The sequence below is a fragment of the Scyliorhinus torazame genome, chromosome 18 (assembly GCF_047496885.1).
Source record: "Scyliorhinus torazame isolate Kashiwa2021f chromosome 18, sScyTor2.1, whole genome shotgun sequence".
NCBI classification, from domain to species: Eukaryota; Metazoa; Chordata; class Chondrichthyes; order Carcharhiniformes; family Scyliorhinidae; genus Scyliorhinus; species Scyliorhinus torazame.
In genome coordinates, this window is record NC_092724.1 from 68,901,792 (window position 1) to 68,924,809 (window position 23,018).

The 23,018-nt window shown below is 43.6% G+C and overlaps 1 protein-coding gene across 1 annotated transcript in view; it reads right to left on the reverse strand.

The window, feature by feature from the left end:
- slc35e1 (solute carrier family 35 member E1) overlaps positions 1-23,018 on the reverse strand; it is a 77,031-nt gene that overhangs the window by 6,162 nt on the left and 47,851 nt on the right. Inside the window, exons 2-5 of the mRNA XM_072482852.1 lie at positions 13,662-13,732; positions 11,811-11,948; positions 4,469-4,594; positions 1,297-1,542 (exon numbers count right to left, since the gene is read on the reverse strand). Of these exons, the coding sequence (XP_072338953.1) occupies positions 1,297-1,542; positions 4,469-4,594; positions 11,811-11,948; positions 13,662-13,732 (581 nt within the window). The remainder of the gene's footprint in view (positions 1-1,296; positions 1,543-4,468; positions 4,595-11,810; positions 11,949-13,661; positions 13,733-23,018) is intronic.

The following is a 23,018-nucleotide window of genomic DNA, read 5'->3' on the forward strand; positions in this document are numbered from 1 at the left end:
ACCAGAGGAAATCCATGCAGACACAGGGAGAATGTGCAAACTCCACCCAGACAGTCACCCAAGGTCTGAATTGAACCTGGGTCTCTGGCGCTGTGAGGCAGCAGTGCTAACCTCTGTGCGCCCATGCCCTGAATTTTTGTTATTTTTAATGGCTGAGAGAGCTGAATACTCAGTGGACAACGACTCAATGAGGTGTGAATGTTTTCCAATAGTGGCATTGAGCAGTCTCAAAGCAGGAACTGAGAAGCAGAAATAGAACTTCCCTCAACATCATAATTACAAGACGTTGGACTCCATCGGGTGTCTTAATACAAACACAACATTCCCCGACACGGGTGTCTCAATACAAACACGACATTCCCCAACACAGGTGTCTCAATACAAACACGACATTCCCCGACCCGGGTGTCTCAATACAAACACGATATTCCCCGACCCGGGTGTCTCAATACAAACACGACATTCCCCGACCCGGGTGTCAATACAAACACGACATTCCCCAACACAGGTGTCTCAATACAAACACGACATTCCCCGACCCGGGTGTCTCAATACAAACACGACATTCCCCGACCCGGGTGTCAATACAAACACGACATTCCCTGACCCGGTGTCTCAATACAAACACGACATTCCCTGACCCAGGTGTATCAATGCAAACACGACATTCCCCGACCCAAGCGTCTCAATACAAACACGACATTCCCTGACCCATGTGTCTTAACACAAACACGATATTCCCCGACCCAGATGTCTCAATACAAACACGACATTCTCCGACCCGGGGATCTTAATACCAACACAACATTCCCCGACCAGCGTGTCTCAATACAAACACAACATTCTCTCACCCAGGTGTATCAATGCAAACACAACATTCCCCAACCCGGTGTCTCAATACAAACACGACATTCCCCGACCTGGGTGTCTCAATACAAACACGATATTCCCCGACTCGGGTGTCTCAATACAAACACAACATTCCCCAACCCAGGTTTCTCAATACAAACATGGCATCCCCTCACCTGAGTGTCACAATCCAAACACAACAGTCCCTGCGCTGAGTGCCTCGACCCAAATGCAACATTTCCTTTCACATCAAGTACCTCAATCCACACCGCATTCCTTGTCCATTGTGTGTATGAAAACAGTTTGTCTCATATGCAGGTAAGGGTATGACAATATATCGTGGCAACAGACTAGAGGTCAGCTGGGAGTTGCATCTCAGTACAAACCATCAGCATGAAGGAACAGTACATTAAAGCAGTGTCTCATTTAGGAAAAAGGCAGACTGACCTTGTTATAGGCAAATACCCCGACAATGGCCGTCATCATCCCCATGACATTGGTGGAAGTGACTGGGTTCTGCAGCATGATGAGCGATACTGAAATCACCATGATTCTCTTGGTGGCATTGGCCACAGAGTAGCTGAGTGGACTTATGAGGTTCAGGATACTAAAGGCAACCATGTTCTGAGCAAAGTTACAGAAGCCACTGATGAGCAACAGTATGAGTGTCCAGTACCAGTGGGAGACATCTGTCTGAAAGAGACAAGCATCAGCTCAGTGGCACGGTACACGTGTCAATATGAATCATGCAAAAAAAACAACAGAAAGTGAGTTTATACGGTTTATATTTTAAAAATGCATCTTTGACCTTTCCTCTCTCCTATGGCTGCACAAAAACAGTGATCAAGGAAGTACAGGAGAAATACATCTCATTACTAAGCAAGAACAAATTAGTGAGTAAAGAAACACCATTGATGTGTAAGGTAAGACAGACAATGGGACAGTATGACAAAAGAGAATTACAAAACGATTAGAGAAACAATTAGGAACATTAGAAAAGCAACTAAATCAAATTACCAAGGAATATAAAAGTGGTGACATACTCCACAAACACAAATGTCAAAGAAAAATCAGGATAGGGAAATGAGGGGTACGGTAACAGTGGGTAGAACTGTTGGTTCACAGCTCCAGGGTCCCGGGTTCGATTCCCAGCTTGGATCACGTGGAGTCTGCACGCTCTCCCTGTGTCTGCATGGGTTTCCACCGGGTGCTCCGGTTTCCTCCCACAAGTCCCGAAAGACGTGTTGGGTGAATTGGATATTCTGAATTCTCCCTCTGTGTACCCGAACAGGCGCCAGAATGTGGCGACTAGAGGTTTTTCACAGTAACCTCATTGCAGTGTGAATGTAAGCCTACTTGTCACAATAAAGATTATTATTATGACACACCGTAAACTCACAGGTCATGCCAGTGAAGCAACAGGAACATTAAATAGTTACTTTGCCTCAGTACATACCAGGGAGATTAATATGGTGAATATAACATTTAAGATGGAAAGGGGAGAGCTGAATGATAAACTAATCAGAGGATAAAACCCTGGTCCAGATGAATTGCATCTGCAAAGAGATAGCAGAGGCTATTGTATAAAAAATCATTAGGAAAGGGAATAGTGCCAGAGGATTGGCAAACTGAGTAGTTCCAATATTTAAAAAAGGAGATAGAATATGTCTAGGGAATTATAGATTTTCCTTTACATTTGTGGTTGGAAAGATAATGGAATCCTCACTCACAAAGATGCAACGGAAAAACATCTAGAAATTGGTAATATAATAAAAGTGCATCCCAAAAGGGAATATCATGCTTGACAAACCTGAATTCTTGGAAAGGGCAAAGGATAAACCAGGGTAATGCTGTATCAATAAAGTACTGCATAACTATCTCATGACCAAGATCAGAAGATGTGAAGTCAGGGGACAAGTAGTGAAATGGATAGAAATTTGGCTACAAAACATAAAACAGAAATTATGGGTGAACGGTGTGTGGCAAGAGGTGGGAAATGATGTTCCACAAGGATGGGTTCTGGGACCGCTGATGTTCATCATTTGCATAAATAATAGACTTGGGTCTTGAGGTACAACTTCAAAAGTTGAGGATGTTAAATTGGGATAAAATTAATAGAGAAGAGTTGTGATGAAATATAGGAAGAAGTGAATAAACTTGAAGAAATGACATTTAATTGGCAAATAAACTTTAATGTACAAGTGCGCAGTGGCACATATTATTAGGAGGAACAAGGAGTCCACATACTCCTTCAGGAAAACAAATGATCAATTTGGTTGAGACATAGCGGGAAACCATAACATAGTGATGCAGATTAAAATGGCCAGGAAAAAAGGAAATAAAGGTTCATTTCTATTTTTAAATTAAATTTAGAGTACCCAATTAATTTTTTCCAATTAAGGGGGCAATTTAGCATGGTCAATCCACCTAGCCTGCACATCTTTGGGTTGTGGGGGCGAAACCCATGCAAGCACGGGGAGAATGTGCAAACTCCACACAGACAGTGACCCAGAGCCGGGATCGAACTTGGGACCTCGGCGCCGTGAGGCAGCAGTGCTAACCACTGCACTACCATGCTGCCCTTAAAGGTTCATTTCTAAAGGGATGAAATTGAAGAACAGAGATATTAAACTTGTATAGAACCGTAGTTAGATCACATTTGAGTACTACAGGGATAGGGCGGGAGAGTGGTCCTGGGTAGGGCGCGCTCTTTCGGAGGGACTGTACAGACTCGATGGGCCGAATGGCCTCCTTCTGCACAGTTGTGATTTTATGATCCTATGATTCTACTTGGCACCATATTATTTTTAAAAAGGCAATCAAGGAGGTGCAAGATATAATTCCGGATGCTATTGGAAAAATAAAACGAATGGGTTACACTCATCAGGATAAGTGGAACAGACTGGGGCTCTTTTCTCTACAAACGAGGATGATGTGATAGAGGACTTTAAGATTATGAAAAAATTTGATGGGGCCAGAGGAGGAGATGTTACAACTTTTGACCAAAACAAGGAGTCACAAATAAGTCATAAGAGAATTAAAAAGAAACTTGCATTATGTTCCTGGACTAGCGATGCAGAAGCTGGGACTAATTAATCATGAATGCGGGGGAATTTAAATTCAATAAATATGGCACAAGGAGCTAGGATGGGTAATGGTAATCATAAAACTCAAAATTGTTGTTAAAAACCCATCTGGTTCACTGATGTCCTTTAAGGAAGGAATTCTTACCCGGTCTGGCCTATATGTGACTCCAGACCCATAGCAAAATGGTTGATATTTAAATATCCTCTGAAATGACCTATTAGCAAGCCACTCTGTTTAGGGATAGTCAATAAATGCTGGCCTTGCCAGTGACACCCACATGAAATGAAATAAGAAAAGAAAATCGCTTATTGTCACAAGTAGGCTTCAAATGAAGTTACTGTGAAAAGCCCCTAGTCGCCACATTCCGGCACCTGTTCGGGGAGGCTGGTACGGGAATTGAACCGTGCTCCTGGCCTGCCTTGGTCTGCTTTCAAAGCCAGCGATTTAGCCCTGTGCTAAACCAGCCCCTAAATGAATTTACATCCTGTAAATGAATTTTTTTTTTAAAGTATCAATATTGACGTTCACTCACTACTGAGCTGTTTACAAAAAATGCAGAGACATCGACAAGGACCCAAGTTGGAACCATAAAGATGACAGCATAACATCCAAGGATATAGAGGAGTCGGAGGTGATGCATCCGTGTATCCTTCAGCACCTACAGGCAGAGCAAAGGACAAAGATATGAACAGTAGGTTTCCTCTTCTGGGAGAGATTAGAACTAGAGGATACAAATTAAAAATAAGGTCTCATGAGAGGGATGAAGAGCTTTTCTTTTCTCCTAAGAGGGTTGTTATTCTGTGGAATTCTCTTTCCCAGAAACGGCGGTTGAGTCATTGAATTTATTCAAGGTTGAGTGAGTTACACTTTTTAATAGTCAAGGGTGTCAATGGTTAAGAGGCCAACAGAAAGGTGGAGTTGAGACCACAATCAGATCAGCCATGATCTTATTGAATGGCACAGCAGACTCAAAATGCCAAATTGCCTACCCAGATCTTTAACCCCTATGAACCTGGGTATTATGTTGATTAGGACAGAAGGTGAATATATTTGTTTGGAAGATGGGCACTATCCAGATCCAGTATTCACATATTGAATGCATAGGTATTATCTACACTATATACTCTATTTGTATATCAAAATCAAGAATATAAATGTTTGAACTTAATTTACCGGTTTTGATGTGCACTAATAGAATCTAATTTTAACACAGAAAAAGCAGGAAATACTCCGTATATGGCAGCATCTTTCAACAGCACTTTTTGTTTATTCCATATTTCCAACATCTGCAGTATGTTGCTCTTTTACTGGTTGTATTTTGCTGGTTTATTCAGTATACCCTAACCCAACACTGAATCACCATTTGGGAGTCAGATATCTGATGAAATACCATTCTAAGTATTTTCAGGGCACTGCAATCTGGATTCAGACCGCAGTATTCCCATTTATGGGTTCTCCGATCGTGCACTGTAACATGCTGATCAGAACATAATTGACCATAATCCAAAAATAGTTCATGGTGTAATGTGCTGGAATATGGAGTATCCAAAGTTCTCCAACAAGAAAATCTGGGCAGAGACCAAAGAGTTTCCCATAAGATAGGGACAACTTTCAAGGACAATGGTGGCATACCGTCCAAATTTTCACACAATTAATTTGAAAACCGTAATACATTCCTCTATTTCAACGCAAGATAGGCCAAATCAGAATTTTTTGTTGATGCATCTTCACCAAGATACTGCTATTTATCATAGATCAGGAATATGCCCAGGTAATTCATATGAAATCAAAAAAGAGGACTTTACTATGGCATGAACTCAATTTACTCTCATGCACCCTCTGTAAACTTGAGCTCATGCAAAAATCCTAGCATCCTAACTCGCACCACCTGTTCCTGGTTTGACAACATCTCAATTTTAAAATTCTCAGTTTACCAATCCATCCATGGCCAAACTCCTTCCCATCTCTAATCATTGCTGCTATGCTTTAATAGCATCCACCAAGCCCTATAACCCTCCTAGATCTCTGTGCTCCTTTAAATTCTGGCTCTTGCATATTCTGATTATTCATTATCCCACTACTCTGAAATTCTCTCCCTCAACCCTCTCGACCTCTCTACTTCACTCTTCCCATTCAAAACATTCTTCCCATTCAAAACATTCCTAAAAACTTACCTCTGTGACCAATCTTTTCAAGATCTCATGTATTTCAGGATCACATTTTCATCAATAAGCTCATGCATAGCATCTTGGGATATTTTTACAATGTTTTCAGTGTTATATAAATGCAAGGTGCTGCTGCTGTTACAGTTGAGCACCTATCTAACTGCACCATGTTTCAATGTTAGGGAACACTGTTTAGGTAGAGGGGCAATGAACAACAAAGGCACAATCTTACAATGGGTGCATCTTTTATGAAATACTCTGATATCCATCCCAAAAGGATGCCACCCATGAACAACAAAATAAAGACAGATCTGAAAGATTCAAAGCAGAGAGAATTAAGCAGAAGATAATTGTTAGTTTATGTAATTTATATTTGCATTGTGTATGTTAGGCATAAGGTACAAGTTGAAGCTTACTTATGTTTCTATACGTGTACTAGGAAAGGTTTAAAATTTTAGATTTGCTTCATGTTAAACAAAGGCACCTGCATGTCTTGAGTTTATTTTAACTTCAAGCTTTGCCTGCATTAGGGCAGCGACGGTGGCGCCAAGGTCCTAGGTTCGATCCCGGCGCTGTGGAGTTTGCATTCTCCCACTGTTTGCGTGGGTTTCACCCTCACAACCCAAAGATATGCAGGGTAGATGGATTGGCCACACTAAATTGCCCCTCAATTGGAAAAAATTATTGGGTACTCTAAATTTTTTTTTTTTAATCCTTTGCCTGCATTGTAATTAAGGGTATACAACACTAAAGCAATTTCAGGGGTTAGGAAAACTACGCTATTGCTTAGCAACCAGAAGCTCACACTGAAAAGCAGAATAAGTTATTTTCAGTCTGGGACCAGGTCACCTAGAAGCAGGACACTTTTCACAGAGGATGCCAGTGTAGGCAGGATGGTGTGGGGATTCAGGAGGCAGGTCGCATGGGCCGTAGTGCGGCCAGGGATTGGGGCATGGGTGTTCCAGGAGGTGCAAGGAATGGAGAGCAGAGATTTGGAAAAAGGTTTTGTTTGGTGGGGTTAGGAGCAGAGAAAGAGGCTCCCAGTTGAAAATAGGGCTGCGGGGTGTGGACCTGATAAAGTTGGCTGGCAAGTGACCAGATGTCTAGGGTAGTCCTGGGGATGGTGCCAACTTGGTATAGCCTGCGGCAGTGGTGCTCTGCTGGCATGGCTAGGTGCCTGGGAAATTACACGGTGGCTTGGATGCATGTGGTAATCTAGGACAGAAGAGAAGTTCTGAGGGGAGAGATTGAAATCCCGGAATTGGATCCTTTGTACAGGCATCCGAGGGTGAGCCTTCTTTGGGAGAAGATATTGGAGTGCGTACTTCAAGAGTGGAGCTTGGGGGCCCTCATGTGGATGTCAGAGTTCCAGCGAGGCCAGTTGGCTCACAGGTTGACAAGCATCTGGGGGAACACACAGGCTGGGAGGGATTTGATGAGAAATCCACTGGTGTTGTGAGTGGCATCTGTCACTTGGTTCCAGAGTGTGGTGTTTCTGACCATATTTTGTCTATTGGTGTACACAGATTATGTGTTTACTGAGAGCATTAGCATATAATGTAGATTCTGTTACTTGTGTTATCCTTACAAATCTGTATATATCTGTGAAAGTATAATTAGGGTGAAGGAATATCAATAAATGTCTTATCCTTTTGTTAAAAGTTGATCAGTAGTCCTGCGACTCTATTCATCCACGTCTCTAGACAAAAATTAAAGTGCAGGATCTGTCCAGCTAAGTTCCATTCCAGTAGTAACATCAGCTGGGATCGTAACAAAAGTGAGGGCTCACTTTGGATTTTTCAAAACGTGGACACTGATTCGTAATAATTTGTTGAGATATTTTGAAACACGAGCAACAGGTTTTTGGACACAGAATTGTAATACCTGGTCGGGGATTTATTGTTCTAAGGTGGGATTTGTGAATCCTTCACAAAAATGAGGATATGGAGGTACAAGCATAGGAATCAGATTTATCAGGTATATTATACAGGGTTGAAATCCAAAATGACATTGGAAATAGCCAAGTCTTTTCTAGAGATGGAAAATGTAACCCTGACCGGTTACAGAAAGTAGCCAAGAGTCAATAAACGGAATTGGTAGAAAGTTGCTTTTAGAATTATCCGTAAGGGTAAGGAAAGCAGACATAGTTGAGATAATAGGGCAACATTTGAAACTGGAAGGGATATCTGAGAGACCAAGTTTTCCAATGGATGAGTCACTTGAATTGGCTAGGATTCAGTTACAAATTAAACTAGATATCGAAAGAGAAATTTTTAAAAACTTGACTTGGAGGGAAGAGAAAGAGTTAAACGTAAAGCATGGAATTGGTGGTAAAAGAAAAAGAGGGAGCATTCAAAAGGAACTAGCAAAAAGGCAGGGGAGAAGGGCAACACGGTGGCGCAGTGGGTTAGCAGATTGCCTCACGGCGCCGAGGTCCCAGGTTCAATCCCGGCTCTGGGATCACTGTCCATGTGGAGTTTGCACAGTCTCCCTGTGTTTGCGTGGGTTTCGCCCCCACAACCCAAAGATGTGCAGGCTAGGTGGATTGGCCACGCTGAATTGCCCCTTAATTGGAAAAAATGAATTGGGCACTCTAAATTTATAGAAAAAAAAGGCAGGGGAGAGAAATGGCAAGAGAATGAGAAGGAAATCAAATAGAAAGGGAGACGTCAGCAAAGGAGGAAAGAGAAAAGGAAAGAGACAGAAATCTAGCATAAAAGGTTGACAATTAAAGGAAAAACAGCAGCAGGTGAGAAAGAACTTATTTCCAGCCAAGATACCAGTAGAGAGATGTTTACATTCATAAAAGCACGGTAGCATTGTGGATAGCACAATTGCTTCACAGCTCCAGGGTCCCAGGTTCCATTCCGGCTTGGGTCACTGTCTGTGCGGAGTCTGCACATCCTCCCAGTGTGCGTGTGGGTTTCCTCCGGGTGCTCCGGTTTCCTCCCACAGTCCAAAGATGTGCAGGTTTGGTGGATTGGCCATGATAAATTGCCCTTAGTGTCCAAAATTTCCCTTAGTGTTGGGTGGGGTTACTGGGTTATGGGGATAGGGTGGAGGTGTTGACCTTGGGTAGCGTGCTCTTTCCAAGAGCCGGTGCAGACTCGATGGACCGAATGGCCTCCTTCTGCATTGTAAATTCTATGATTCTATGAAAAGCTCTTCCTAGGTTTGAAAGGGATGTGGAAGCATTCTTTATTTCATTTGAAAAGGTAGCTAAACAACGGAAATGGCCAAAAGAAATATGGACATTACTATTACAAAGTAAATTTGTTGGTAGAGGTCATGGGGTGTATACATCGCTGTCAGAGGTATCTGCAGAAATGAGGCAGTAAAGAAAGCTATCTTTAGTGCATACGATTTAGTACGTATGATTCCTAAGGCATACAGGCAGAAATTCTGAAATGCAAGGAAAAAGCCTGGACAGACCTATATTGAATATAGAGGGTAAAGCAAATTGATATTGACCATTGGATGCAGGCATTTAGGGTAGTGACAAAATATAAAGCTATTGGAGGAATTTAAAGATTCGCTTACTTCGGCCGTTAGGACCAATGTTGAACAGAAGGTTAAAATGGCTAGACAGGCAGCAAGATTACGAATTTGTCCATAGACCCAAACCATTTTTCCATCATCACTATAAACCTGTGAAGGATAGAAAGTGGGGAGGTGAAAGGAAGGTGAGTAGCCAAGGAAAATCAGGAGCAGTTGGGGATGGTGAAGAAATTTTACCTCAGATCAGAAAGTGCTGAGGGTGGAGGTGACAGCCAAAAGCCCAAGTGTTTCCACCCATAACAAGGTTTAACATATTCGGGCATGTTGCTGGAAACTAAATGGGATATCAATTGCGCTAGTAGAAAAGGAAATGGCTGTTAAACTGTAGCAGTGGTACAGGTGAAACATGTTCCCTCAGAATCTACAAGGGGGAATGAGGCTCAAGATAGCTAGATAATTCTTTGATAACTCGTGAAGGACATCAGGCTATTAGAGGTTTTGGATGTTTTGTTTCGAATGGAGGTGTTCCTTACCCCTCCAACATAATAAGTAAACAAATCAAAATTGAGATACAGACGCAGATTAATCATTGATGGAGGCTGATGTCTCAATTTGTGTTCCAGATAATTTTATGAAGGAATATGCACTAATAAAGGTATTAATGAGATTTATGAACCGGATTCTTTGTGTGAAGTTAATTTAAGAAGTGACTTCATACATGGAATTGTTGTGGTGGAAATTATCCCCAAATCACCTGTTGAAGGGATAGATTTTATCCTGGGTAATGATTTAGCTTGTGGAGACAGTAACGTGGCAACAATTATATTGCTGCAGACTGTTGATCATGTTGATCCTTTTTTAAATTTAGAGTATCCAATTCTTTTCTTCCAATTAAGAGGCAATTTAACTTTGAAAAAAGACCATTCAAAAGTGCTGAGAACTGGACTAATGTTGTTCATAAACTGGACATAAATGTTGAAGGGTTAGAACAAACTATGAAACTTCAGAGGGAGAAGATAAATGACAATGCTCAAAAAGTAGTGGCTGAGATCTGTTCAAAATGGGATTTGGAGAAACAAGATCATCATATAAAGTTCATACAAAACACTTTTGAGTCAACAGAAGAAGCATTTTAACAACATGCTTCCAATGGCGAAAATATATTTTGATCAGAAAGAAGTGAAATGTTCATTCACAAAAATGCCATTTCGACTTTACTGTAAATCATAATGATGGTTTCCCACATTTGAATTCGGAAAATGAGCTTGAGAATGGAATTACACCTACAGTTAACAAAGGGACGATTGGATTGTAGACTTAAATGAAACTTTCTTTGTTGTGTTAAAAACTGGGAATAAAAGGAAGAAACATGAGACTTAAGTTATTAGGCATTGTATAAAATTTGATAATCGTGTCACATTTATTGCCTTTGCTTTAGTTAAAACATTGTAATGATACAATAAGAAGTTTACTTGTATGAAGCAGACAATAACATTACATATTGTAAAGAAATCTTCACAATTGTGAAATTTTGATATTTGGAAGAATGATCGACCAACTGTGCTTGTTGAAATGAGAGAGCTCATAAATAGTAGGGCAACTGTCTACCCACCGAGCTGAGTCTGCTGGTGTGAGGGAAGAGTAAATCTAGCTGCACAATTTGCTTACAGGAAGGTGTAATTTCATTTTGCTCCTTGCTTCCACACAACCCCATTCAGCTTTGACTGGTGCGGTCAACAATCTCTGGGCTCATTTCAGTAAACGTCCCACCCAAAAAATGATGCAACTCCTTCCAGCAGTGCAGCCACAGCATCATCAACACAGCCTAAAATCACAGGTTGTACAGCAATCACAGAACAGTCACAACATCAGGATGCAGGCAGTGCAACAACCAAGTGTGTAACAGTCACCACATTCTCTCTCCACCCCTGCCCAAATGCCTTAGAAATCACAGCTGTGCTGTTATGATAATGCTTGAAGCAAGGGCCAGGCCAGGCAGTTCCTGAATGGACTCCTCATGGCTTCACCATTCAGAATGAGGGCAGCTCAGTCCTTTCAGCCTCAGGTATGGATTACGAAGGGATAAAATGTAAATGCATAAAGCAGGCAATTCACCCTCAAAACATAATTCAGCCACAGCACCTTCCAAAGTGTCTCCATTATTTTATATGGGAAAAGTCTATGTCCCGAATTTCAGAGCCACCTCTTTACCTTCTTGGAGAAGATGTTCTGAAGGGAGAAGCAGAGGGTGGCAGCAAGTGCACTAACGAGTCCCCAAACATCAAAGGAGAGTTCAGTCACCGTCGCCAAGAAGACTCCAGATATTATAGGGACCAATGACATGTAGACCTGTCGGGAAGGGAATCAACAGTTTAAGACATGACTGAAAGTTCCACCTAAATATACCAAATCCTGGTAATGGTCAGTTTTAATTGGGCCAAAACTTAATTTCTAGGGCAGCACGGTGGTGCAATGGTTAGCACTGGGACTACGGCACTGAGGACCCGGGTTCGAATCCCGACCCTGGGTCACTGTCCGCGTGGAGTTTGTACATTCTCCCCGTGTCTGCGTAGGTTTCACCTCCACAACCCAAAGATGTGCTGGGTAGGTGGATTGGCCACACTAAATTGCCCCTTAATTAGAAAAAAATAATTGGGTACTCTAAATTTAGGGGTTGGTTTAGCACCGTGGGCTAAACAGCTGGCTTGTAATGCAGAACAAGACCAGCAGCGTGGGTTCAATTCCGTATCGGCCTCCCCGAACAGTACCGGAATGTGGCGACTAGGGGCATTTCACAGTAACTTCATTGAAGCCTACTTGTAACAATAAGTGATTATTATTATTATTAATTATAAAAACAAAAATGTAAATGGATTAATTGTGATTTTCTTGATTAAGAAAAATTGGTCCATGTGTGTAATACAGTTAAACAGGACAGAAAGTTGAAGACAGGATTAGAGCAGGGATTGTGAATTGGATAACAGTTTTGCCAGAGATGATTAAATCATTTAAAAGGGTTCATGGAAGGGTCAAATAAGAGTATGTGGGCAATCTGTCATGAACCAAGCTAAGACAGTTCTGCATGAATGTGCCGATCTGGTGACGACCATGTCTGGGAACCTTGGATAGAATGCAACTCAGGGTTCACATTTCATAATGTGAAATTTACCTCTTTGTTTGAATTAATTTGCCTGTTAATTCAAGTTTAGTTTACATCAATTCATGTTGAAGTAAAAATGAAGTGACATTTTGTTGGTAATTTCTTCATTTGGTAATGTTGGTTATTTTGGTTCAGACTTTACTGGGGGGTCGTAACATTTGATTTAATTCAAATTCTGAAAGTACAGAATAGACTCACGGCGTCTTAGAATACCTAAATTCCCCCTCTGCTTCCAACTTGCGCTTCTGCAACCAAAGTATTGTTTCTTATGCTGTACTCTACCTCTCTTTATAAACATTCTTTATGGATTCAAGTTTGGATTTAATGAACAAGTTGACTAATTGTCAAAATGCCTAGATCATGACTGTTTAGAGCGAATAAGATGATATGCTTACGAGATCTTTTATTTAAGGAAACAGTGCCCGTTTCCCACAGGTACTTGGACCAGAGTGGGTCAATCATCTGGGAGCTGTGGAAGCTATGTGTGTGCAGGTTGAAGGTATTTCAACAGTATGGGCAAATGATAGTTAGAATCACTGGGAACTGCTCTTGGGCTACCCAGGGTATTCTGGTACAGGACACCTTTCTTCCTCGAACAGATACATGCCCCAGTCCCATTGGTGACATCAGTTGAGATGGAGAGAGCTCAACTGCCCTTCTCACTGAGAGCAGCAGAGATTTTGGAAGGGGGGCAGGAAACAACTTGCAGAGCAAAGTCACTTATCGCTCTCATCCAGATTAAGAGTTTTTATTTAGAATATACTTTACAATTGAAAGCAGGACTTATTTATCCTGTTATAGCCATTAGTTTTCCTTGGAAGATATGGAACCTGTTGGAAGTGAGCTGGAAAAATAAATAAAACAAACCCTCAACTGTTCCTATGAATCTCAGATCCACTTACCTTTGTAGTTTGCTTTTCTTTCATGATGATACGGGACAGAAGTACCACCCAAATAGGCATGGTGGCCTTGACTAAGAAAAGAAACAAAATGGAAGGGAGGGGTGTTAGAATCAACTCATTCAATCTTACCAATCACCTGTATGGAGGTCAGGCTCATGAGGGAAACCTTTAGCAACATCGAAATGCAATGGCTCATCAAAGTATCTACCATGAGAAATATCCACATCCTGCATGTATCTGGTGTTAGTCTTTCACCACGTCCATACACACATATATCAGAGTCATCGAGTTTATACATTTTGCATACGTTTCGGAAGCATCTCAGCTTGAAGGAGGCAGAAGGATGTGAATAACTAGATGAAACATGGGAACGTAGGAACAGGAGTAGGCCATTCAGATCCTCAAGCCTGCTCTGCCATTTAATGAGATCATGGTTGATCTGTGGCCTAACTCCATATACCTGCCTTTGGCCCACATCCCTTAATACTGTTGCTTAACAAAAATGTATCTATCTCAGATTTAAAATTAACAACTTAGCTAGCATCAATAGCCTTTGGTGGGAGAGAGTTCCAAACATCTACCACCCTTTGTGTTTAGACGTTCTTCGAAACATCTCTCCTGAATGGTCTGGCCCTAATTTTTAGACTATGGCCCCTAGCTCTAAAATCTCCAACCAGTGGAAAAACTCCATCTTTACCTACCCTGTCTTTTCATTTGAATATCTTGAAGACTTTGATCAAATCACCCTGTAGCCATCTAAATTCTAGAGAAATCAGATCTAATTTGTATAATCTCTTCTCATATCATAATCCTTGAAGTCCAGGTATCATTCTTGTGAACCCACATTGAACTCCCTCCAAGGCCAAAATATCTTTCCCAAATTGTGGTGATTTAATCATAGCACTCAAAGTACTATTCTAATAATCAAAGTGGGGTCTAACCAGGGGTATGTAAAGCTGCAACATAACTTCTGCGTCCTTATACTCCAGTCCTCCAGATATAAAGGCCAGCATTCCATTAGCATTCTTGATTATGTTCTGCACTTGTTTGTGGCATTTTAAGGATCTATGAACCCGAACCCCTAAGGCCTCTTTGGACAACCACTGAATTTAGCTTCTTACCAACTAGAAAGTACCCTGATCTATCCTTTTTTGGTCCAAAATGGATGATCTCAAGCTTGTTTGCATTGAAGTCCAACTGCCACAGTTTTGCCCATTCAACAAGTCTATCAATATCCTTCTGTAATTATATGCTGTAATCTACACAAAAGGTCAATGATTGACTTCCAGTGACGGCGGGCGGGAGGCAGCCGCACATTGGAGGGCTCCCGTTCGGGAACGGCATTTTCGGGGAGCAACAGCTGGTCCTAGGGCCACCGACGGCAGTAAAAGTCGGGAGATAGCGCAAGGAGAACAAAAAACATTTAAAAAACGGCCGGGAAAAAAGCGGCTGAAAGTCCGTTGCAGAGGGGAAAGGTCACCGTGGGGTCAACAAAGAAAATGGAGGCTGGAGCACCAGGGGAGGCCGCAGTGCTTACGGCTGAAGAACTAACTGAGGTGATGGCTGCAGAATTCCAAAAGCAGTTGGCGCAGATTGAGAAATGCACGGAGACGGTGAGGAAGGAGATGAGGGAGGTTTTGAATGTGCTGGTGGAGGAGGCGGTTTCCCCGGTGAAGATGGCGGTGGTGCGAGAGCAAGGGGAGGCGCTGAAGGAAGTGGAGGAGACGGTATTGCAGCACGGTGATCAACTTGGCTCGATGGGGAAGGAGATGCGGAAGGTGATGGACACGAACAAGAATCTGCGAGGAAAAATGGAAGATCTGGAAAACAGATCCAGGCGACAGAATTTGAGGGTCGTGGGGCTGCCCGAAGGAGTTGAAGGACCGAAGCCGACTGAGTATTTTGCCGCAATGCTGGCAAAACTACTGGGGGAGGGGGAGGACCCCTCCCGATATGAACTGGATCGGGCTCATCGATCGTGGAGGCCTGTGCCAAAGGCGAGTGAGCCGCCAAGGGCAGTGACTCTGTGCTTCCGTAGGTACAGTGTGAAGGAGAAGGTCCTGAGCTGGGCCAAGCAGAAGCGGGTGGTGCAGTGGGCTGGAGCTGGTATACGTGTATACCAGGACTTTACGGTGGAGCTGGCGAGGAGGCGGGCTGCCTTCAACCGAGTGAAAAGGGCACTGTACATTGGCAAGGTGCAGTGCAGCATTGTATATCCAGCGAAGCGGAGGGTGACTTATAAGCTCAGGGACTTTTATTTTGGAATGGCAGAAGCAGCGGAGGAGTTTGCGAAAGCAGAAGGACTGTGGCAGAACTGACAAATTGAGGAATGGCCATGTGCCGATGTAACCTCATGACTGTATTTTCTTCTTTTTTTTGTATCACTGCGTGCGGGTGTAGAGGCTAAAGGAGCCACTGTTGCATATATTTGGACAAGGGAAGGGACAAGGGCACTCAAAAGGAGGGCTCTTTGGGGTGTAGGTGGATATGCGGGGTTTGTGTGCTAAAAGGGGATCTTTGGGCTTTCCTAGGGCCGGGCAAGGGGGAAAGGGACCCGGGCGGGGGCCTCCACGCTGGCCGGTTTAAGCCGGCCAGTGAACGGGAGTGAGGTGGGGGGAGGGGCTGCGGCCATCGGAGCCTGACAGAACAGGGTCCGAGTGGTCTAGCCGGGGTGGAAAGTTGGGGGGAGGGAACCGAGGTTGGGGGAGGGAACCGAGGTTGGGAGGAGTTTTACAAGAGGCAGTGGACGGGAGGAGCTGGAGACTTTGGGGGGGTGGGGAGGGGAAGGGGGGGGGGGGTACAACTTTGGGGTATCATGTACGGTACTCTCTTAGAGGCTGGATGGCGTTGGCTGGGGGGGTGGAGAGCCGTGTAGATTAAGGGTGACTACGGGTAATCCCTGACTCCTTTTTGTCATTTGTTTATGTAAACATGCAGGTTGCGGTTTGGGGGTTGGTGGGCGGATGGGATCGTTGTTATTATGGGGACTGACATATCTTGCTGATTACTGTTTATTGTTGATGGGTGTAAATGTGGGAGAAAACGTGAAAAAGGAGAAGAATTTTTAAAAAATTTTTTAAAGAAAGGTCAATGATTGGCGGAGCTAATAAAAATTTATGTCCAAATGGCTACAAGTGAAGTGGTGTGGTTGGGGTTGAGCCGTGACTCAGTGGCAGTTACCCTCACCTGGGTCAGGAGATTGAATAATATTTTGAAGAGAGCTCAACAAAATATGCTTGTTGAAATGAGGGGAGAGCATTCACCAAAAATTGAAAGGATTAAAAAAACGATGAATTGTATCCTGACATTGGTGATAAAGGGCAGATTTACTCTGGTGAGGGAAAAGAGTGGGTGTTTCCCGAAATTCCCTATGTTTACACCATTCCAGATCTAATCCTTACAATAGTTAATGAAGCGCGGTTTTAAATTTAATTTTTTCCAATTAATGGGCAATTTAGCGTGGCCAATCCACACGCAGACACTGGGAGAATGTGCAAACTCCACACGGACAGTGACCCAGAGCCGGGGTCGGACCCGGGTCCTCAGCGCCATGAGACAGCAGTGCTAAAGTTATCCAGTGAAGAGAGATTTAGGAAAGAAAGCAAGATACGTTTTTTTATTTGTAGGATTGTGTGACTTAGGTATGCGCTAATAAAGTTAGTGATTAAAACAGAGTCCATGGGGTTGACATGGTAGATGTTGAAAGGACGTTCCCTCTCCTGGGGAAATTGAGAACTAGAGGACACAGCTTCAAAATAAGCAATCACCCATTTTAGACAGAGACAAGAAGAAATTTCTTCTCTCATAGGGTCGTTAGCAAATCAAATTATTTCCCCCAGGAAGCACGGGCCACTGAATACCTTCAGGACTGAGTTAGACATATGTGTGATGTTTGATTGACAAGAGAAACAAGGGTTATCAGGAACAGGCAGGAAAGTGGAGTTAAGGTCAAGGCCATTAGACCAGCCATGGTGTTATTCACTGGTGGGGCAAGCTCAAGGGACAGAATGGTTGTCTCCCATTTACAGTGCTCTTGGCTGGGATCCTCCCCTACCCGGCGGGGAGTCCCGGAAGGATGGAGAAGCGTGAACCACTCCGGCGTTGGGCCGCCCCAAGGTGTGGAGAATCCGCACCTTTAGGGGCCAAGCACTCACCGTGAGGGGCTAGGCCCGCGCCGGAGTGGTTTCCGCCCCACCGGCTGGCGTGGAAGGCCTTTGGTGCCACGCCAGCTCGGGCCGAAAGGACTTCACTGGGCGTCGGAAGTCCGCGCATGCGCAGGAGCGTCAGCGGCCACTGACGTCATCCCCGCGCATTGCCGGGGGGGGGGGGTCTTACGTGCCGGCCATCGCGGAGGCTGTGGCCGAGGCGGAGGGAAAAGAGTGCCTCCACGGCACAGGCCTGCCCGTGGATCCCAATCGTGGGGACACCCCCCGGGGCCAGATCGTCCCGCGCCCCCCCCCCCCTCCAGGACCCCGCCCACGCCGCTTAGTCCCGCCGGTAAGAGAGGTGGTTTGATCATCACCGGCGGGACAGGCATGACAGCAGCGGGACTTTGGCCCATCGCGGGCCGGAGAATCGCCGGGGGGGGGGGGGCTGCCGACCGGCGCGGCGCGATTCCCACCCCCGCCGAATATCCGGTGCCGGAGAATTCGTCAACCGGCGGGGGCAGGATTCACGGCAGCTCCCGGCGATTCTCCCACCCGGCGGGGGGGTCGGAGAATCCCGACCCTGATGTGAACATTGAATGGATTAAGTGAAAAGGATATGGGAACAAGGCAGAATATTAAGATCATTTTCCTGGAGGAGGGACATCAACATCTCACCTTGTTGTAATGTTTATGCCCTAGGAGCCACAAAACAGGACCAAATATGGGATTGTTTGAACTGCCAACTAACATCAGTGCCATATAAATATAAATCCACTTTTCTTTGTTTTTCCCACACTGCTCCACCAATCTGATAGCAGCTGTCTCAATGTGGGAAAATGGCATTGCAGGAACTGATTGCCCTCTGGTCACTTGTTCAAGTGAAATTAAGGCAGATAGACAAAGAAGTAGCTTTTATGGAGTGTTTTAAAAGAAGGAGAGGTTGAGATTTGAAGAGATGTAGGGAGGGAATTGCAGGCTTAAACCTAAGCAAATGATAGGTAGGTAAATTTGGTAGGTAAATGAAGATTGGTAGGTAAATTAAAGCATGGACGCCAATAGTGGAGCAATTAAAACCAGGATGTCCAAAAGGCTAGAATTAGGACTGTCAGATAACTCAGAGTGTTGTGGGTTGAAGATTAGAGAAATAGGGAAGGACAAGGCCATAGAGGGATTTGAAACCTAGAGTGCAGTTATGTGGTTGGAAGCTCGGGGGTCAAATGAGACACCAAGATTGTGAGCAGACTGACTGATAGTTACCAAGTAAAAGTTAACTTGCCCTCCACTGACCTGTTGAGCATTTCTAGAATCTCTATTTTTTCCCCCCTTTGTACTCAAAAATTCAGAGTAAGGCTCGTGAAGGTTACAGATCAAAAATGTCCTGTCACCACTTCTCCACTATTCCGTTTCTGCTCCTTCATTTGCTTCTGTAGGCAGCTGCCACTGTTCAGAAATGTTAACCTGGTGTATTTGCATATTTATTCTTTTGATGCCTTCTGTTGGCTTTCTCCTACCATGTTGGGTTTCACTTAGGGCAGCAAAGCTGATAGAGGTGCCCAAGTTCCTGAGCTATGATGGTGGTATAACGCTCAAGTTTGTAACTGAAGGGGTTGTCCATGAAGATCCTGATGATCCAGCTCCCAAACTTAATTTTGATGAGTAGAAGATGCCTGGGTGTGATTTATTTTAAATGTGAGGTGACTGTTGCTTGCCACCCTATGTATTAACTGAGTGGGGCCTTGGCCAATGGAAAAGAGGGTTACAAGACAACTGGAGGCCAGGCTCAGTTGAGAAACATTAGCAATCTCTGTGCATGATCATTTGCAAGTGCAAAGAGGGCTCACCATGCCCCAATTTCCTCCACATAGAGCCCTGGGTTATTGAACCTCTGTTCCTTGATGTGTTTTGCCAGCTGGTCAACACCCTGCCTCCCCAGTACTGCCAACTGAAGCTGAGAATTCAGTCAAACAAGTAGTCGCACAGACTATTCAGGAGAAACTCTCACAGTAACTTCATTGAAGCCTATTTGTGACAATAAGCGATTTTCATTTCATTTCATAAGTGAGGAAAGTGCAGCAGTTTGATTAAAGATACTTTAAATGTCTCAAAAGTGACCAACAATGTAGTGTTAGGTTTTTGGAACAGTATGGGTTAATGTGGGACTGGGGAAACAATACCATCTACATTATGATATAGAGAGTCACATGGGAGTAGTAGAGAGAAGTAGTGAGTCTGGTAAGAGATAGCCTGAAGATAGCACCTAGTCAGGACTATATCCTTGACATACATGTTTAGAGTTATGCATTATAATAGTTATTGTTCAATCATACAAATCTCTAGACCTCTCCATGAAACAACATACAACTTCACAACAAGTACCAACACGGTTTTCAAAACTGCTGACAAAGGTGGTGCTTCTGTTGTCTATGTATCAAACTTACCATGACCCTACCAGTGAACATCAAAGCATTGTTTTCAGGACTACCATTGAGCTCATCATTTCTGGAGATCTTCCCTCCAACTTCACAACCCTCCCAAACCCGAATAGCCTGCTTCTACCTCCTTTGCAAAATCTACAAAAAGGATTATCCTGGTAGACGACCTGTTTCAGTCTGATCCTGCCCCTCTGAACTGACCTGTTATTATCTCGGCTCAATATTTTCTTCACTTAACCTGTCTCCGCACACCAGCATCCAGCTTTTCCGATGTCCTGGTCACATTTTCCAATTTTCCATACTTAATCATCTTCTCATAACCTTGGATGGTCTCTCTCTCTCTACATCTCCATTCCCCACCAGGACAGTTTGAGGGCTCTTAGCTTTTTCTCTGAATAGAAGTCTAATCAGCCCCATTCACCATTACTCTCCCCTCTGGCTGAACTTCTCTCATTGAACAAGCCTTTTAACTCTTCCTTTCTCAACTAAAAGGCGTTGGTTTGGGTACCCACATAGTTCCTAGCTATGCCTATATTTTTGCGGGTATGTGGATCATTCCTTGTTACTGTCCTATTCGGATCCCCTCCCTCTACTATTTTTCTGGTACACTGATGACTGTATCGATGCCGTTTCCAGCTCTCACCACGAACTGGAAAATTTCAGCAACTTCTCTTCCAATTTCGATCCTCTAGCTCACCTTCACATGGTCCATATTCAACTCTTCACTTGCGTTTCTCAACTTCTCTAGCTCCATTTCTGGGATAGGCTATCAACAAATATTATTATATGGTCACCAACTCCTACAGTTATCTTGAGTACATTTCCTCACATCCTGTACAGTGGGGATTCCACTTCATTCTCCCAATTACTCCCTCATCTGTTCTGATGATGCAACTCTCCATACCAATGTCACTGATATGTTTTCATGTTACATACATACGAACAAACAAATTAGGGGTAGGCCTCATGGTCCTTCGAGCCTGCTCTGCCATTTAATAAGATCATGGCTGATCTGATTAAGTTTTGATGCGGTACTTTATCAAATGCCATCTGGAAGTCCAAATGCAGTCCATCCAGAGTACTTCTTCAAAGAACTCCAATAAACATGATTTGTCTTTCAGAAAACCGTGTTTACTCTGTCAGATTAGCCCTAATTTTTCCAACTGCCCTGCCATAACATCTTTAATAATAGCTTCCAACATTTTTCCGATGACAGATGTTAAGTTAACTGGTCTGTATTTTCCTGCTTTCTATCTCCCTCCCTTTTTGAATAAAGGAGTAACTTTTGCTATTTTCCAATCTAATGGAACCTTCCCCAAATCTAGGGAATTTTGGAAAATTAAACCCAATGCATCAATTATCTCACTAGCCACTACTCTGAAGACTCCAAGATGAAGTCCATCAGGACCCGGGAACTTGTCGGCCAGCAGCTCGAACAATTTTCTTAGTGCCTCTTCCCTGGTGGTTGCAAGTTTCAGAGTTCCTCCCTCCCTTCTATTTCCTGACTTGTAGCTATTTCCAGATATTACTTGCATCCTTCACGTTGTTGACAATCGGTGCAAAACATTCAACTCATCTGAATGTGTCAGTTTAAATTTATCTGCAATCTCCATATTTTCAATTATTAATTCCCCACGCTCACTTTCTATAGGACCAATGCTCGCATTGTTAATTCTTTATTTTTTAAATATCTCTTTTTAAAATTGAGAAAAATTCTTACTATCTGACTTTGTTTATAGCTAGCCTTTTCTAGTATTCCAATTTTCCCCTCACCAATCTTTTGGTCATTCTTTGATGTTTTTTTATAGTCTGTCCAATCTTCTGACCTGCCACCCATTCTTGTGCAGTTAATTGCTTTTTCTTTACATTTTATACTACCTTTAATTTATTTAAAGTTAGAAATGCCGGCTGCAAGCTGCATTCAATATGGCCGCAAACATGTTTAAAAAATGCAGCCACACTGCGCATGCGTGCCAGATCATCGGCGCGCATGCGCAGTGCAGCCGCTTTTTTTTTTAAACGGTCGCAGTTTTTTGTTTTACAAGTTCGGGGGGGTTTTATTCATTTATTTTATTCATTTAATTTTTATTTATTTTTACAGGTTCGGGGGGGGGGGGTTTATTTGATTAAATTTTACCGGGGGAAAATGCTGAACTTTAGACAGATGGAGACTCCATTCCGACACCGGAAGGCTTCACCTTCATCCAACAGGTTCCATTGGAGGAGCGTGTACGAGGGCCAAAGGGACCCAAAACCATTTCCTCCATTTTTGTCACCAGCAAACAAGGTAGGAGAAAATGGTGGGTTGCGCAGGTCGGCCGGCATGGGTCACGAAGGTCGACCGGCGGGGGTCGCGAAGGTCGGCTGGTTGGTAAAAATGGGTCCCTGGAAATAAAGTTTGAAGAACACTGGTTTAGCCCTTCTCAGAGATCATTGCAATCCCGAAGATCCCTTTGGAGGAGTCAGACTACCCTCGAAATACTACTCAATGTATATCACTCCCAATAACATCCTGGACAGCATCACCCAATCCAGCAAGAACATGAATCACGAAATCCTTACAGTGCAGGAGGCCATTATCGGGTCTGCACTGGCCCTTTGAAAGAGCACCCTACCTCGACCCACTCCCCCACCCTATTCCTGTAACCCCACCTGACCTTCGAGCAATTTAGCATGGCCAATCCACCTAACCTGCACATCTTTGGACTGTGGGGGGAACCAGAGCAACCGGAGGAAACCTCACGCAGACATGGGGTGAATGTGCAAACTCCACACAG